This window comes from Neovison vison, chromosome 6 (assembly GCF_020171115.1).
Source record: "Neovison vison isolate M4711 chromosome 6, ASM_NN_V1, whole genome shotgun sequence".
Taxonomy (NCBI): Eukaryota; Metazoa; Chordata; class Mammalia; order Carnivora; family Mustelidae; genus Neogale; species Neogale vison.
Window position 1 is genome coordinate 220,402,140 of NC_058096.1, and position 13,903 is coordinate 220,416,042.

The following is a 13,903-nucleotide window of genomic DNA, read 5'->3' on the forward strand; positions in this document are numbered from 1 at the left end:
GTCGCACGCAGCCCGGCACTGTGGGTCAGGCCACAGCTGATGTGACACTGTCCGCATTATGCGAAACTGCAATGACATTCTGGGGGCTTGCTGCAGTCCATAACTCTTCAAGTGGGCAGAGAAATACTCCATTGTGTTTTTCATGAGGGTTATAAAAATCACACTTTTTTTTCCCCATAGAAAAATGTAAAATATCACCGCAGTTACTGTAACTCTGCTTTCGCATCTCCTCGTTTGAAGAGAACCAGAATGTCAACAGTAGCCACTCCGGAAACTGGAAGTGGCCCAGGCCCTCCTGACCCCGAGGCCAGTTGACTTCACCACAGTGAGCCTCACTTTCCATAGCTGTAGGATGGGGAAGCGTGGGCTGCAAAGATTAGACACGAGTGCCCGTGACTGTAACTTGTGTCCCCCAGCCCAGCAGGACCCCACCTCTCCAGCACCCACACAGGAAGAAAGAGGGAAAGACCAAGGCAAGGAAATCATCCAATTTATTCTTAAACTCAGGCAGGCCTCAGCCCGCCTTCCCCTGGTACCAGCAGCACCCCTAACTGACCCAGAGAAAATGGGGCCATTGTTACTGCACTGAGGGGTCAGTGTTAGACACCAGGCAGGCCGGCACCATCTTGAGGGCTGGGGATGGACACCGACCTTTCCAGGCCAAAACGGGCCCTGCCCCTCGGTGGTTCCCGGCGGGACGGTTCCCTGAGTGAGGAGGCAAGAAGACGTGGGACCCGGCTGCACAGAGAAAGGCACGGGGGTTCCCTGGTTTGGTTGGGGGAGGGGGGGAAGGCACCCTGAATGTCTCTGGCCGAGAAGAGCAGCATAGAAATAAGGAGTTTAAAAATAGATTCTCCAGGGAATATCAAAAGGAGCGAGCTGTTTGCTAGAAAAGCCGAACTGGCTGGGGCCGCATCAGATGTGCTGGGGGCCCCTGGCTCCCTTCAGGGCCCACAAACCCCATCCTGTTCCTACTGAGGTCCGAGGTCCCAGGGTGCTCCTGGCGCTGGTGATAAAGAATAAAGAACAAGAGGGCTGCTCAGGCAGCTTACACTCTGGTGACAAGACATCACTCTGGTGACAAGACATCGCTGGGGAATAGCGTCCCAAGCAGAGGGAACAGCCAGCGGAAAGGGATGCCTGAGCTCTCCCTGGGGCAGCACCCCAACCCGGCCGCCAGCATGTCTCACACCCCCCACCCCGCTCTCTTCCGGGTTAAAGCTTGACAGGCAGGCAGGCTTAGGGGAAAGAATCTAGGATTAAAAGTTCATCTTCATATAACCAATGCAAACCTGCACAAGCCATGAGGTTCCCAGTTCTTGTGTGGGATGAAGAATAAGAAAGCTTTAGCCTGGGGTGAGGGATGCTTCAGAAGGAACAAAAATCGGGGCAAGGGGGAAAGGGGGAGAAAAACTTGATGCCATCTGCCTGCACAAGCGAGGGATCTCAAACTCAGATGCTTCAGGGGCCAGACGTGCAGCCCTAAGAGAGATGAGGCAGCCAGGTGGGCCTCACACTTTGGCTAAAGAGGGTACCCTGAGCTCAGATCCAAGCAGGCATGGCCAAGACTGAAGCCAGAAATCCAGATTTTTGTGAAACGTTGCCAATTTTTTCAACAAGTTGATTGATGTAAAGTTTTGTTTAAAAAGGGGGGGGGCATGGCTGGCTCAGTTGGTAGAACATGCAACTCTTTATCTCAGGGTTGTAAGTTCAAACCCTACATTGGGTGTAGCTACAGATTACTTAAAAATAACATCTTAAAAAAAGAAAGAAAAATCTCTCTGGACTAAATATGCCTTTGGGCCTCGGGCTGCCTATTTGAAATCTATGACTTTTTAGCAGGTTTTGATGCTTGCAAAGGATTACGGCTCTGTCACGGGGCCCCCTCTGGGACACTGGTGACCCCCAAGGACACCCACAGCAGTGGAACTCTGTCTCCATTGTGTAATCTGTGCTCCGGGGCTCACACCGTGGTCCCAAACACTGCAGGCTGCAGGCGGTCCCTGTCCTCCTCTTCCCCAGTGCTGTTGGCAAGGCGTGGACTGGGCCCACCAGGGACTGGGTGGCTGGGGTCTCTGGTTGGCAGGGGCCCCAGGCGTTCAGCCTCTGCCAGGGAGGCCAGCAGCCCGGCCAGGGGTGGCCGGCGACGGCAGATGTCCTGCAGCAGCTCTGCCCGGGGCTGCAGCTGCCCAATGAGCTCATCCCTCTGGCGTACAGCAGCCTGCAGGCTGTGGACAGTGGCTTCGGAGGTCAGCAGCTGCTCCTGGAGAGCCGCAATCTCACTGGCAGAAAGCAAGACAGGGCAGTTACGGTACTGAGGGGACCAGAGATTCTCCTCCTCCCTGCCCCTGACTACCCGGGGCTCCCCATCAGGATAAAGGCCATGCTCCTCACCACTGCTTCAAGACCCCCTTGTTACAGATTGAATGTGTTCCCTCAAAATTCTTATGTTGAATCCCTAGCCACACCCCGCCATGTGATGTATCTGGAGATGGAGCCTTTGGGATGCGTTCATGAGAGTGGGGCCCTCATAGAATTAGCGCCCTTTTAAGAAGGTACACCAGAGAGTTTGCTCTCTGGCCTTGTGAGCACGCAGCAAGAAGATAACATCTGCAAGCCAGGAACTGAATCTGTCCAGGGCACTTCCCAACCTCCAGAACCGTGAGCAGAAATCTTCAGTCGTTTAAGCCCCCCAGCCTGTGGCATTCTGTAACAGCAGCCAAAACAGACTAAAACCCTCTGATTGCTCCCCTGCAATTCCCTTTTTCCCTATATCTTTTCCTAGTTGTTGTTCAGCTTAGATGGCTCCTCTTTTTTTTTTTTTAAAGATTATTTATTTATTTATTTATTTGACAGAGATCACAAGTAGGCAGAGAGACAGGCAGGGGCGAGGGGGGCGGGGGAGCGAGGAGCAGGCTCCCACCAAGCAGAGAGCGTGACAGCAGGCTCAATCCCAGGACCCTGGGATCATGACCCTAGCGGAAGGCAGAGGCTTAACCCTCTGAGCCACCCAGGCGCCCCTAGATGGCTCCTCTTACAGGAAGCCTTCCATCTAGGCCCGCTCAGAACCCTATCACAACCCCAACCACCCAATGGGGTTCCATCACAACCCCAACCACCCAATGTTGTAATTGCCTAGTGATGCGTCTGCCTAAGGGCTGTGCTACGTAGGTCTCACTTGTGTGCTCTAGCGCCCAGCACAGTGCCTGACACAGTAGGCACTCAGTAAAGATGGATGAATTAATCCAACCAGCTCCGTTCCCACCGGGCCCCTGACCTCCCTCCTTCCTGAGCACTTGTCTCATCCCTTTTAATCCTCAGCGCCTCTTCAAAACCAGAGGGGTTCTTCAAAAACTGCTGGTATGATCCCATTCCCCTCTGCTCCAGAACCTGCCATAGATCCCAGTGCCTAGGAGGTCGGTGACCCCTGCGCCACTCGGAAAAAGCCGATTTTGCATTGTGGAAAAGCGGGCTCTAAGTTAGAAATCTGCACTTGTGTGATAACTCTTAACTTTACGTGCCAGTGACTAATTCGACTATTTCGGGGTTTCTTCCGATCCCACCAGTAGTCCAACCCGCACGGGACTGCACGCGGTTCCCGCGCCTCTCCTCCCCGTCCAGTCTCGGCTCCGCCTCCGCCCACCTCAGAGAAGTCCACCTGGCCCGCCCCGGGCCTCACCAGTCCTTGGCGCGGCCCAGCTCGTCCAGGGCAGCGCGCAGCTGCTGGTCGTGGCGGGCCAGGCGCTCGGCCTGGGCGCGCACTGTGCGCTCCGCCGCGTCCAGCCGCGCCTCCAACTCCGCGACGCGCCGGTGCACAGCCGCCAGGTGTGCGTTCGCCTCGCGGATCTGCAGCGGCGGCGGCGCCGACATGGCCCCGGCGCGCTCCCCGGCGGCCCGGAACCGGCCCGGGCCACGCCCCCGGGCCCGCCCCCGGTGGGCCACGCCCCCCAGAGCCCTGCTCAGTACCTCGGCACGATTGGCCGCGACACGATGGGTCGTGCCCTCTTCAAACCCAAACACCCTCACTGGTCCCGGCACCTCGAGACTCCGCCCCTGAGCCCCGCCTAACTCCAAGACTGGCCAAGGTCCTGATAGCCCACGCCCCCAGGGGGGCCGGTGTCCTCGGCGACGCGCCCCGTTCAGGCTTCTGCAACGGGACTGGTCCCTCCTTCGAGACAGGCCCCGCCCCACTGAGAAGCCAACACCAGCATTGGTCTGGGTCCTACGGGCCTGGAAGCCTGACCACGCCCCAGGCTTCGCCTCTCTCAGATCCACCCCAACGGCCACGGCCACGCCCCTTAAGCAAACATACAGCTCTGGACTGGCCAAGTCCCTTTCGGGGCGTGTCTCCGGTTCTGGCCTTGCCCCCAAATCTAACGCGGAGATCCTCTGGCCCAGGGCTTGGACAAGCCAGCCACTAAACTGGTGTCCCGCTAAAACCCTAGCCCTGCGATCGGTACCTTTGCCCGCCCCCGAACCTGGCCACGCCCCAAAATAGTCGCACGCGGTTCAGAGCCCGGCTTGGGGACCGACAGGGTGTGACCACGCCCCCACGCAGATTCTGGCGCTGGGAGTGGTCACATTTGCGCTGTGCCCCGCCCCAGAGCTACATCTTGCTCCTATCAAGTGGAGCCCCGCCCCGCCCCCGAATCTGCGCTTGGAGATAGGCCTAGTATGGGTCATAGCCCGCCCCTGGATTAGGCCCCACCTCCGGGAGTCGACCTTTCCTAACCTAGGACCTTCTGAGTTGGAACTACCGAGCTCTGCCTTCACCGAATCTGGCTGACCTCAGTTTCTCCTTGATGAAGTGGGCTGAGGATGCACGCGTGCTTCCTTGTCGCCAGTCCCGACTCGGCGCGTGCGCGCCTCCGTGTCTGTGTCCGCGGCGTTCAATAAAGTTGCACGCTTGTTGTCGACCCCTGCGCCCGAGAGGTTGCGCGCGCCGCCCAGGAAGTCTCGCGAGAACGAGCGGCGGCTGCCCTTGTGCGTGGGGAGCCGGCGGGCTTGTGTGGTGAGGGGTCGGGGGTTCGCAGTTATGGCGCGGACGCTTCTTCAGCGATACCTGGACATCCCCGATGGCACCGAGTGCCACCGCAAGACCTACGCCAGCACCACAATCAGTGGTGCCGCTGGTGAGCGCCGGCCGGGCCCCGAGGGCAGAGGATGCAGGGAGGTCATAGAATCGCTGGGGGCGGTCCCGGGGCGCTGGGGGTCTCGCAGGTGGTGTAAGGTTGTCGCCGGGGTGTCTAGGGCGGCCATGGGTTGCTGGGGAGCTCTTGTACGAGATAGACTCTGGCGGGGTGTTGGACTAATTCAGAGGGCGCAGGGAGGCCACGGGGTCACTGGGAGCTGTCGGAGGGGGTGGCAGGAGCGCTGGGTATCTCACGGGGTGACACGTGTCGTCGTGGGGGTGTCTGAGGCGGCCCTGAGGAACTCTTGTGTGAAGGAGGTCCGGCAGGGTTGGAGGCCACCGGGAAGTGTACGTGTCACAGGCTGGCCACTGGGATCGTCAGAAGCGGTTGCGGGGGGGGGGGGGGGAGGGACTAGGATTTGGGGGTTATTGTTGAACCCGCAGGCTCTGGAGAAGTCGTTGAGTGGCAGAAGGCCATTCTTGAGGTCAAAGGAGCTGGGGATTCAGGAGAGTTAACGAAGTTGAGGTGGTTTGGGAGAATCATGGGTAATTATTGGTGTGTCTCCGGGCGGGTACAGAAATTTGAGAACGTTGAGATCAAGTCTTTTTAGGGTTCAGGAGAGTGGGATGGTTAGGGTGATCTGAAGCCTTTACTGAGACCACCAGAAGGGTCGCAGCGGTGCCGAGGAGGTCACAGGTGAGATGGGTCCGGGGCTACTATAAGGGTAGCCTTGGGAGGACAGGAGGGGACTCAGCCCTGGCCCTCTCCTGCAGGGGACACCTCAGCGTCTAGCCCCTTCCGGTCTCTCTGAGAAGTAGGAATGACAGTTTTGGCCACCTCCCTATCTCCAGCTCCTGAAACGAGGCCTGGCCGAAGTTGAGTCTCCCCTGGGAGGCATTTGGATTAAGAGTAATCATTGCTCTCCTTTTCTGAGATCAACGATTATCATGCCCATTTTTCGGAGGTGGAAACTGAAGGTCAGGGAGGTGTGTTAACTACCCCAGGGCCTTTTTGAGCCGGTGTGCAAATCCACATCTGCTGATCTGCTCCTGGGGGTGGCTGGGGCAAGGACTGTGCAGGCAGGGTCCCTGTGGAGGGGTCTCGGGAGAGAGGGTGGATGGGGAGGCCCTGGGGATGGCTTACGTGGCATCTGCTTGAGTGGTGAGTTGTCGGGACACTAAAGGTGTGTGGCGGGGTCTCTGGGCGGCCTTTGGAGAGGGTTGCATGGTGCGGGATTGGACCAGTGCAGGGGGACGTTATTCCGGCACATTCTTCTAGGGAGATGCTGACATTGGGGAATGCCTGGCAGGACTTTGGGGAGGTTCATGGTTGTGTCTAAAGGGGAATTAAAAGGGGAGGTGCCTGGGGCACCTGGGTGGCTCAGTGGGTTAAAGCCTCTGCCTTCGGCTCTGGTCATGGTCCCAGGGTCCTGGGATCGAGCCCCACATCGGGCTCTCTGCTCAGCAGGGAGCCTGCTTCCTCCTCTCTCTCTGCCTGCCTCTCTGCCTACTTGTGATCTCTGTCTGTCAAATAAAAAAAAAAGGGGGGGGGTGCCCTGAGGGGCATGGGGGGCCTTCAGGGAGATTTGGGGAAGTGGGTGGTTTAAGGGATTTTGAACCTGAGAAAGACACTAATGTTGGTGTTTGTGAGTAGGAGTGTGCACGTGTGACCACAAATGCGCAGGCCATGGGGGTGGACTGAAGTCCCAGGAGGCTGTTGGGGGAGACGGAGCACGTTCCAGGAGTGGGGTGCTGCTGAGAGTTAGGAGTCCCGGGGGGCTTGCTGGAAGGTCTTTGAGGGAGTGTGGGTGGGGACCTTTGACAGAGGTCCGTGCCAGGCAGCTCGGATTTATGGTGGTCACCGGCTCCCGTGAGCCTTTGAGGGTGTCGCTGTGGGTGTGTGTGTGTCGCTCACTGCGCCTGCCTGCATTCTCTCTCACTGGCCAGCTCCACTCAGCCTACAGGACGTGGCTCCTGGATCCTTCCTTACCTCCCTGCCTCCCCTCAGGCTTCAGTGAGAGAGCGCTCTTGTTTCCTGCTCGCTTTCCTGGAGGAAAGGGAGCCTGTACCCGCCTCGCAGAGCTCAGCACCCTGGAGGGGCACAGTGACCCTGGATGAATCAAGTGGATGAATGAGTGAAGGCACCCAGTGACTCTTGTAGGTGGATGGGTGCTGGATGGATGACTGAATGCGAGCACACAGTGACTGTGACAAGGGGCGACAGCATGCAGTCCCTGTGAAGGAAGGGAGGGATGGGGAGGGCGGGTGGGCCGAGCGTGTGGCACTGTGTCCGGAGGTCACTGCTGGAGGCTGATAGAGAGCCAGGAGCAGGTGCGGTTGGGAAGGGGGCCTTTTGCGGGGTGATGGCGGGCCATGGAAAGGTCTGAGGCAGCAGAGATCACAGTAGAGGCAGTAGAGACCACACCTGTGGCAGGTCACTGTATTGGATGATTGCCAGGAGACAGTTGGGGTGGGGTGGTCTTTGTCCTGGGATAATCGGGGGCTCCCGGGTTATCCATTCCCAGTTCTAGGACTTCCACGGGGATTAGGATGGTGGGGGCACGGCCTGTGTGCAGCATGGACTGTGAGCTGGCAGACAGGTTGGGACAGGCTGGCCCTGGGAGGTCCCTGTGGTGACTGGGCCATGCCGCAGGTCTGCAGGGAGAGGAGGGCTGTGTTGCCTGCCTGAGCAGGGTCAGCTGGGGCCTGGGGAGCTCTGTTGGGCTGTTTCTGTTGATTTGGAGCCAGCCAGGTGGGCCCTGGTCTGCCCCCCGCTGAGGAATTTCTGCCCAGGGCCTTGCCTTGGCCTCACCCCAGACCCACACACCAGCCGGGACCAGTGTTTGCTCAGGGTGCCTGAGGACAGAGCCTTGGGCCTCACCACCCACCTGGCATTCGGCTCCAGGCCCAGCCCCTGCCAGGCCCCTCATGCGTAAGAGCCAGTGTCGGGCAGGGAGGCGAGGGCGAGCAGAGATGGAAAAGCTGACCAGAGTGTCGAGGCTGGGTGGGCGGGAGCGGCTGCCGAGCCAGCCAGGTGTGAGGGATGGGCCCAGGCCCGAGCTGCCAGCACGGAGGGGGCCCAAGGGTGATGAGCAGCAGGCCTTGGCAGCCCCGGGAGACAAGTCTCCGCCAGGGAGCCCTGGGCCCCATGGGAGAATGCAGCCTTGGCCGGGAGTGGGGAGCAGGACCCCGACGCCAAGCCCAGTGGGGCGCAGCCGTGGTGTCTGTGCTGCCACTTGAGGCTGGAGAGCAGCCCCTCCTCTTGGCCCCCCAGGCCTGTTCTCCTGTCTGCTGCAGGCTGGACCCGTGCACTGTGGAGGGCGAAGGGCCCTGGCCTAGGTCAGGCCTTGAGGAGGGAGGCTGGGGCCTGGAGGTGGGGGTGGGAGCCCAGGGCTTGGAGCAGTAGACAGGGTTGGAATCCCACCGTGGCTGCCCAGTGTGGGACCCTGGGTAAACCTCAGAACAGCCCCTTCCTGGGTGAAGGGATGGTGCTAGGGGCTTCCTTCCGGGCACCTGGGGATAGACGGAGAAAGGGTTTCTCTGACAGTGGAGGGGCCTGCCCCCAGCCAGGGGCACTCCTGGTCTCAGCGCCCAGGCCCTGGTCCGACACACCTCCCCCTCTCTGGTTCCACAGGCCTGATTGTCTCTGCCTACAGTGTCATACTCCAGCCCCCGGATACCTTCCTGGAGGGGGTGGCGAGGACAGGGCGCTACACATTTACTGCAGGTGAGCGGGCCCTGGTGCTCCTTAGGGGCCCTCGTGGCAGTGGCCCCTGGGCCCTGACTCAGCGCTCACCCCCCCCCCGCACCCCAACAGCCGCCATCGGAGCCATATTTGGCCTTACCTCCTGCCTCAGCGCCCAGGTCCGCGAGAAGCCCGACGACCCCCTGAACTACTTCATTGGAGGCTGTGCCGGAGGCCTGACCCTGGGAGCACGCAGTGAGTGAGCCCCCCACCCCGACCTCCACTGACCACAACCCCCCGTTCTGTCCCAGACCAGGGACCAGGCGGGGCCTAGGTGTGTGGGACGCTCGCCCTGCAGAGGAGGGGGCGGTCCCGGTGAAACCTTCCCGTGACTTTGAACCTCTGTCACCAGCCAGTTCAGTAATACTAAGAGCTGCCTTGCTTAAGCACCTGCTGCATATCTACCTCACCAAGTCCATACAGCTCCCTGTGGCTCCCGGTGCCATTCAGCCTGACTCCCAAGGGTCAGCATGACCTGCCCTGTCGCCTCTGCCCTCCCTTCCCCGCCGTCTCCCCCTTGCTCGCTCTGTACGAGCCACCCAAGCTGCCTTGCTCTTCCTCCAAGCCAGGCCCAGTCCTGCCCATGGGCCTTTGCATGTGATACGCCCACTTCCTGGAGTGCTGTTCCCCCAGATGTGCACACAGCTCCCTCTTTCACTGTCCAAACCCCAGTGTGTGTGATCTGGGACCCCCACTGCCCTCATTCCATGTCGCCCTCCCTTGCTGCCCCTTGTCAGAGAACACTAGGCCACTGCCTGGCTCTGCCCCTGCCCCACAAGCGTGGAGACCGTGCATGGTCCTTGTGTTGCCGTCCCGCCCGCAGCACCCAGAGCCCTGCCTGACCAAACACAGCCCCGCGGGGGAGCTCCACTCCCCGTGCCCACCTAGAAAGGCGCGGACTAGCTCAGGGGGCTTGGGTGGTCTGAGGTCACATGGGAACCAGCAGAGCATTCCTCCCTAGTGGGAGGCAGGCCGGGAACCCAGCACCAGCCTTGCGCACCGGAGCCCCTGGGAACCCAGAGCAGACACCGCTCTCTCGACCTCCCACAGCCTCAGGCCTAGCAACTGCTGTGGCCCACCAGCTGGCCAGTGCCTGGTGGAAGGTTCCAGTCAGGCAGGAGGGCATGGCGGAGGGAGGTCTGAACATCCTAGGGTTTGACATATACCCCAACCTGCCCAGCGGGGGAGCGCTGCCCTCAGCAGGCTGGCCTCTCTGCCCAGCGACAGCCCTCGGGCAAGCAGGGGCCCCTGCGCTCTCGCTGTCACGGTGCACAGAGCAAGCACAGGGCCTGGCGCCTGCAGCCAGGGCACCAGCTCAGACTCGACCGAGCGCATCTGCCCCCTTCCCCACACCCAGACCGACAGCCTGGGTTCCCGCTTCCCTCCTGCCTCGGTTGCCGGGCTTCCACACTCATCTTCAGCCGAGGGTCACCGGACTTAGTTCTCGAGGAGCCCACAGCCCCGTCCCCTACATCTCCAGGGAGGGGCGTGCCCTGGGGCTCCTGGGTGGCCGTGGGGGAGCCCCACGCACGCCTGACGCCACCCTCCCGACTGACAGCCCACAGCTACGGGGTCGGAGCCGCCGCCTGCGCGTACATGGGCATGACGGCCGCGCTGTTCAAGATGGGCCAGCTGGAGGGCTGGAAGCTTGTCGCGACGCCCAAGGTGTAGTCCCGCCACCTCCTGGGTCTGCGGGCAGGTTCCGAAGCAAAGAGAAATAAATTCTGTGTATACTTGTTCGTGTGCGTCTCCCTCCCCTCCTCTCCAGCTCTCTGGGGTGAAGCCCCGTCCCCGGCGGGCTAGCTGACAGCCGGGCAGGGGACCGGGACAGAAGGCCTCTGGGTCTATTCCGGCAGGGCCAGCGGCGCCGGCTGGGCCCTGAAGACAGGAGCTGTGCAGCCCCACCCCACCCCCAGTCCTCCCTGTAGCCCCCCTACAGGTCCCAGGCCATCCCGTCTCTGGGAACCCCCCCAAAGCCAACAGCATGTGGAAGACACACCCAGGGCCCACGCAGGGCCTGACTCCAAATTCTTGGGCACTGGGGCAGAGCACCCCAGACAGGCGGGCCCAGGAGCCTTGTCCCTATGCGACAGACAGGTGGCTGACAGGCCACCAGGAGCCTCCAAAGCAGGGGCCCGCGGCGGGGACCAGAGAAGCATCCTGATCCTCGCCAGCCGCCTCCTGTCAGGCCCAGTGATTTAGGCAGCCTCGGAATGCTGGCGCGGCCCTGCCCCCGGCGTTCTGCAGAACTGGCTCTGGCCGGGCGCTCTGGCAGCCAGAAAGGAAGGCTTGCTCCAGCGTGTCGCGGCGGGCCATAAATTAGGGCTCTCCGGCTTTACCCTGGGGAGCGGGGTTGTGCGTGCGCAGGGATGGGGTCCTGGCAGGGTCTGGGCACTGGAGGCGGCAGGAGCGGGCCCTGATGCCCTTTTCTCACCCCCTCCTACCCCCTTGTCCTCTGCAGCCCGCCCTGGGAACAATGTGGTCGGAAGGTAGACAGGAGGCCTTGCTTTCCTCCGTCCCCGCCGGGTCATCACTGGGCCGGGTGTCGGGCAGCTCGGATCCAGTACATGCGGGCCCCGGGCCCTGCTGGCTGCCCCGCCACTCCAGGTCTCCCGCCAGGGTGGGCACCAGCCTGAGAAAGGCTGGGAGGGAAGGTACACATGGCAAGCCCCGAGAGCGCTCTGGGGTCCCAGACCTGCACCGGAGTCCCAGCTCGTGGTCCTGCACTGCCTTTACTCTCGGTGGCCGGTGTGGACAACAGGGTCCCTCCCTCAGCAGTGTTCAAGGAAGAGGGAAGCACCCCTTCCCGTGCATTCTGAGCAGGGACGGGTCCTGGGGCTCCCGCAGCAGGCAGGCGTGTCCCTGCAGCAGCCGGCAGGGGGCAGAGCCCAGCGATGCGTCGCCCCAGCCCTGGGCAGTGGAGGAGTTGGGCCGTATCCCTGCCCCTCTCCAGGCCAGCGTCCAATCCCTCCCGCTCCTCATTCCTCCTGCCCGCCCCAGCGGGCTGAATGGGGACTTCAGTGAGTCGTTTCCATGGACCTGGTGCTGAGGGTAGGGCCTGTGGTCACCAAGGGCCGGAAGAGGGGGACCTGGTCAAGGCCCAGCAGTCGTCACTTCTCAGCCAGATCCGCCCAGACCTCCCCTCCCCGTACACCCTTCCTCAGCCCCCGGGCTCCTTTATTTTAGAAAGAATGAGCACGGATGGGGGAGGCAGAGAAAAAGAATCTCAAGCAGACTCCACACTAACCACAGAGCCCGACACGGGGCTCGATCTTAGGACCCTGAGATCACAAGTTGAAACCAAGAGTCAGGCGCTTAACTGACGGCCACCACCATCCTCAGCCCCTGGCTCTTTGTGAAGCGCAAGTCCCAGAGGAAAAGCAAAAATTCACAGCCAGCCAGCCCCTTCCTGCTTCCTAGTCTCAGTTTCCCTTTTAGCTGGCTCAGACCAGGGCTGTGCTCGACACCTACTCAGCCCTCTCTGGGCTGGCCGCCAGTGTTGGAGCAGGCCTGCCAGGCCCCCCAGAATGGGGCAGGAAGGAATGGCTGCCTGCTGGGCTCCAGGGACCCCTGAGCCCAGACCCCCTTGCCCATAAACATTTATGAGGCTATGAGGAACTGACATCATCCTGCCCCACACACAGACCCGGGGCAGGGGGGCTCTGGTTTATAGTATCCAGTCCCCCGACGCACACATTGCTTGGGACCCCTCCTCCTGCCCCAGCAGCCCTGCTTGGGGTAGTAAAGGACCTTTCCTGAGTACAGTGGTCCCCCTGCCCCCATCCTGAGCTTGATGAAGCCATTTCCAGCCCCAAGCAGTCTGGTCTGGAACAAAGGGAGGAACTCAGAAAGGGCCTTCCAGGGCAGGGGACTGGGGAGAGCAGGAGGGCTTCCTGGAGGAGGAGAAAGTAGGGAAGGGAGAGTCTGAAGATCTAAAGTTGAGGTCTTGTTAGATGTGCATGAGGGGGAAAGAGGTCCTGGGCAGAAGACAGATCAAAGGCCTGACGTGGGGGGTCAGAGCAGAGCCAGGGAGCGAGAAAGGGCCTGCTGTCCACGCTCCCCAAGGCCCCCATCCCTGGAGACACACTGCCCAGTGGACACAAGTCTACGAGGACTGACAGCCCTCCAGGCTCTGCTGCAGGGCTTGGGCTCTCTGTAAACCGAGAAAATGTGAGCGAGCTAAATCCCACCACGGAGAAGAGCCGGGGAGCCCGTCCCCACTGGCAGAAGGCTCCGTTGTTCCTGTTCGCTCATCTCATCCTTGCCGCAGCCCTAGGAGGGCGCTGCTCTCCTGCTCCTGTTTCACAGACGAGGTCACTGAGGCCCAGCCAGGCGGCTTCATAGGGCCTGGCTCGCGGCAGGCGCGCAGCGTTCATTCTTTGGAGGATATTAGCTGTCGTGGACAACAGCCTATCTCTGAAGGACTTCCCAGGCAGTCGCGATTGGAATATAACCAATCCAGTGGGAGAGGCAAGTGGTCTCAAAAGTGACACCCCCACAGGTTCCTTTAAAAAGTTACGTGGGAGGGGTGCCTGGGGGGCTCAGTCAGTTAAGCACCCGCCTCTTGGTCTTGGCCCAGGTCGTATGAGTTCAGGCCCCACGTTGGTCTCCACACTGGGCATGGAGCCTACTTAGAATATAAAATTAAAGAAAAATTACCTTGCACGTGGGCCGGGGCAGGACACACCAGTCTATGGAAAGGGCTCATGGGGCCTGAAGGGCTCATCCTTTTGTCCTCTAACCCATCTGTGAGTCTGCCTGACTTTAGACCCTGTCCTGGCTCTGCCCACTTCTCCCTCCCTCCATGGCCCCCAAGCAGGACCAGCGCCCATCATCCACCTCCTGCCACAGCACAGTCTCCTCCGGGCAACGCTCACTCCCACCCTGCAATCTGTCTTCCCTGACACCGCCACCAGAGGGCGCCCATGAGCATCTGGGGTGGATCCTGCCCTACATCCACAGCCCTCCAGGACTCCGATCTCCCTCAAAGTAAAAGTCCAAGTCCTTCCGGAGGCCCACAGGCCCTG

General features: G+C 60.9%; 2 protein-coding genes across 2 annotated transcripts; one reads left to right on the plus strand and one right to left on the minus strand.

The window, feature by feature from the left end:
• Positions 1–1,707: 1,707 nt before the first annotated feature.
• On the minus strand, positions 1,708–3,870 carry VMAC (vimentin type intermediate filament associated coiled-coil protein). The gene is made up of 2 exons (XM_044254454.1): positions 3,680–3,870; positions 1,708–2,282 (listed from the first exon to the last, which is right to left on the minus strand). Exons 1-2 carry the CDS (start codon positions 3,868–3,870, stop codon positions 1,964–1,966), a joined length of 510 nt encoding a protein of 169 aa, XP_044110389.1. The 3' UTR covers positions 1,708–1,963.
• A 1,068-nt stretch (positions 3,871–4,938) lies between these two features.
• NDUFA11 (NADH:ubiquinone oxidoreductase subunit A11) lies at positions 4,939–10,615 on the plus strand. The gene is made up of 4 exons (XM_044254455.1): positions 4,939–5,132; positions 8,766–8,858; positions 8,949–9,071; positions 10,435–10,615. Exons 1-4 carry the CDS (start codon positions 5,036–5,038, stop codon positions 10,545–10,547), a joined length of 426 nt encoding a protein of 141 aa, XP_044110390.1. The 5' UTR covers positions 4,939–5,035; the 3' UTR covers positions 10,548–10,615.
• Positions 10,616–13,903: the final 3,288 nt, after the last annotated feature.

Bases quoted from the DNA above. Each gene is read 5' to 3' on its own strand.
- VMAC (XM_044254454.1), bottom strand. From the start codon at position 3,870: ATGTCGGCGCCGCCGCCGCTGCAGATCCGCGAGGCGAACGCACACCTG. The intron at 2,283-3,679 runs GTGAGGCCCGGG...GCTTTCTGCCAG, and splicing joins CTGGGCCGCGCCAAGGACTG to TGAGATTGCGGCTCTCCAGG.
- NDUFA11 (XM_044254455.1), top strand. From the start codon at position 5,036: ATGGCGCGGACGCTTCTTCAGCGATACCTGGACATCCCCGATGGCACC. The intron at 8,859-8,948 runs GTGAGCGGGCCC...GCACCCCAACAG, and splicing joins GCGCTACACATTTACTGCAG to CCGCCATCGGAGCCATATTT. The intron at 9,072-10,434 runs GTGAGTGAGCCC...CCCGACTGACAG, and splicing joins CCTGACCCTGGGAGCACGCA to CCCACAGCTACGGGGTCGGA.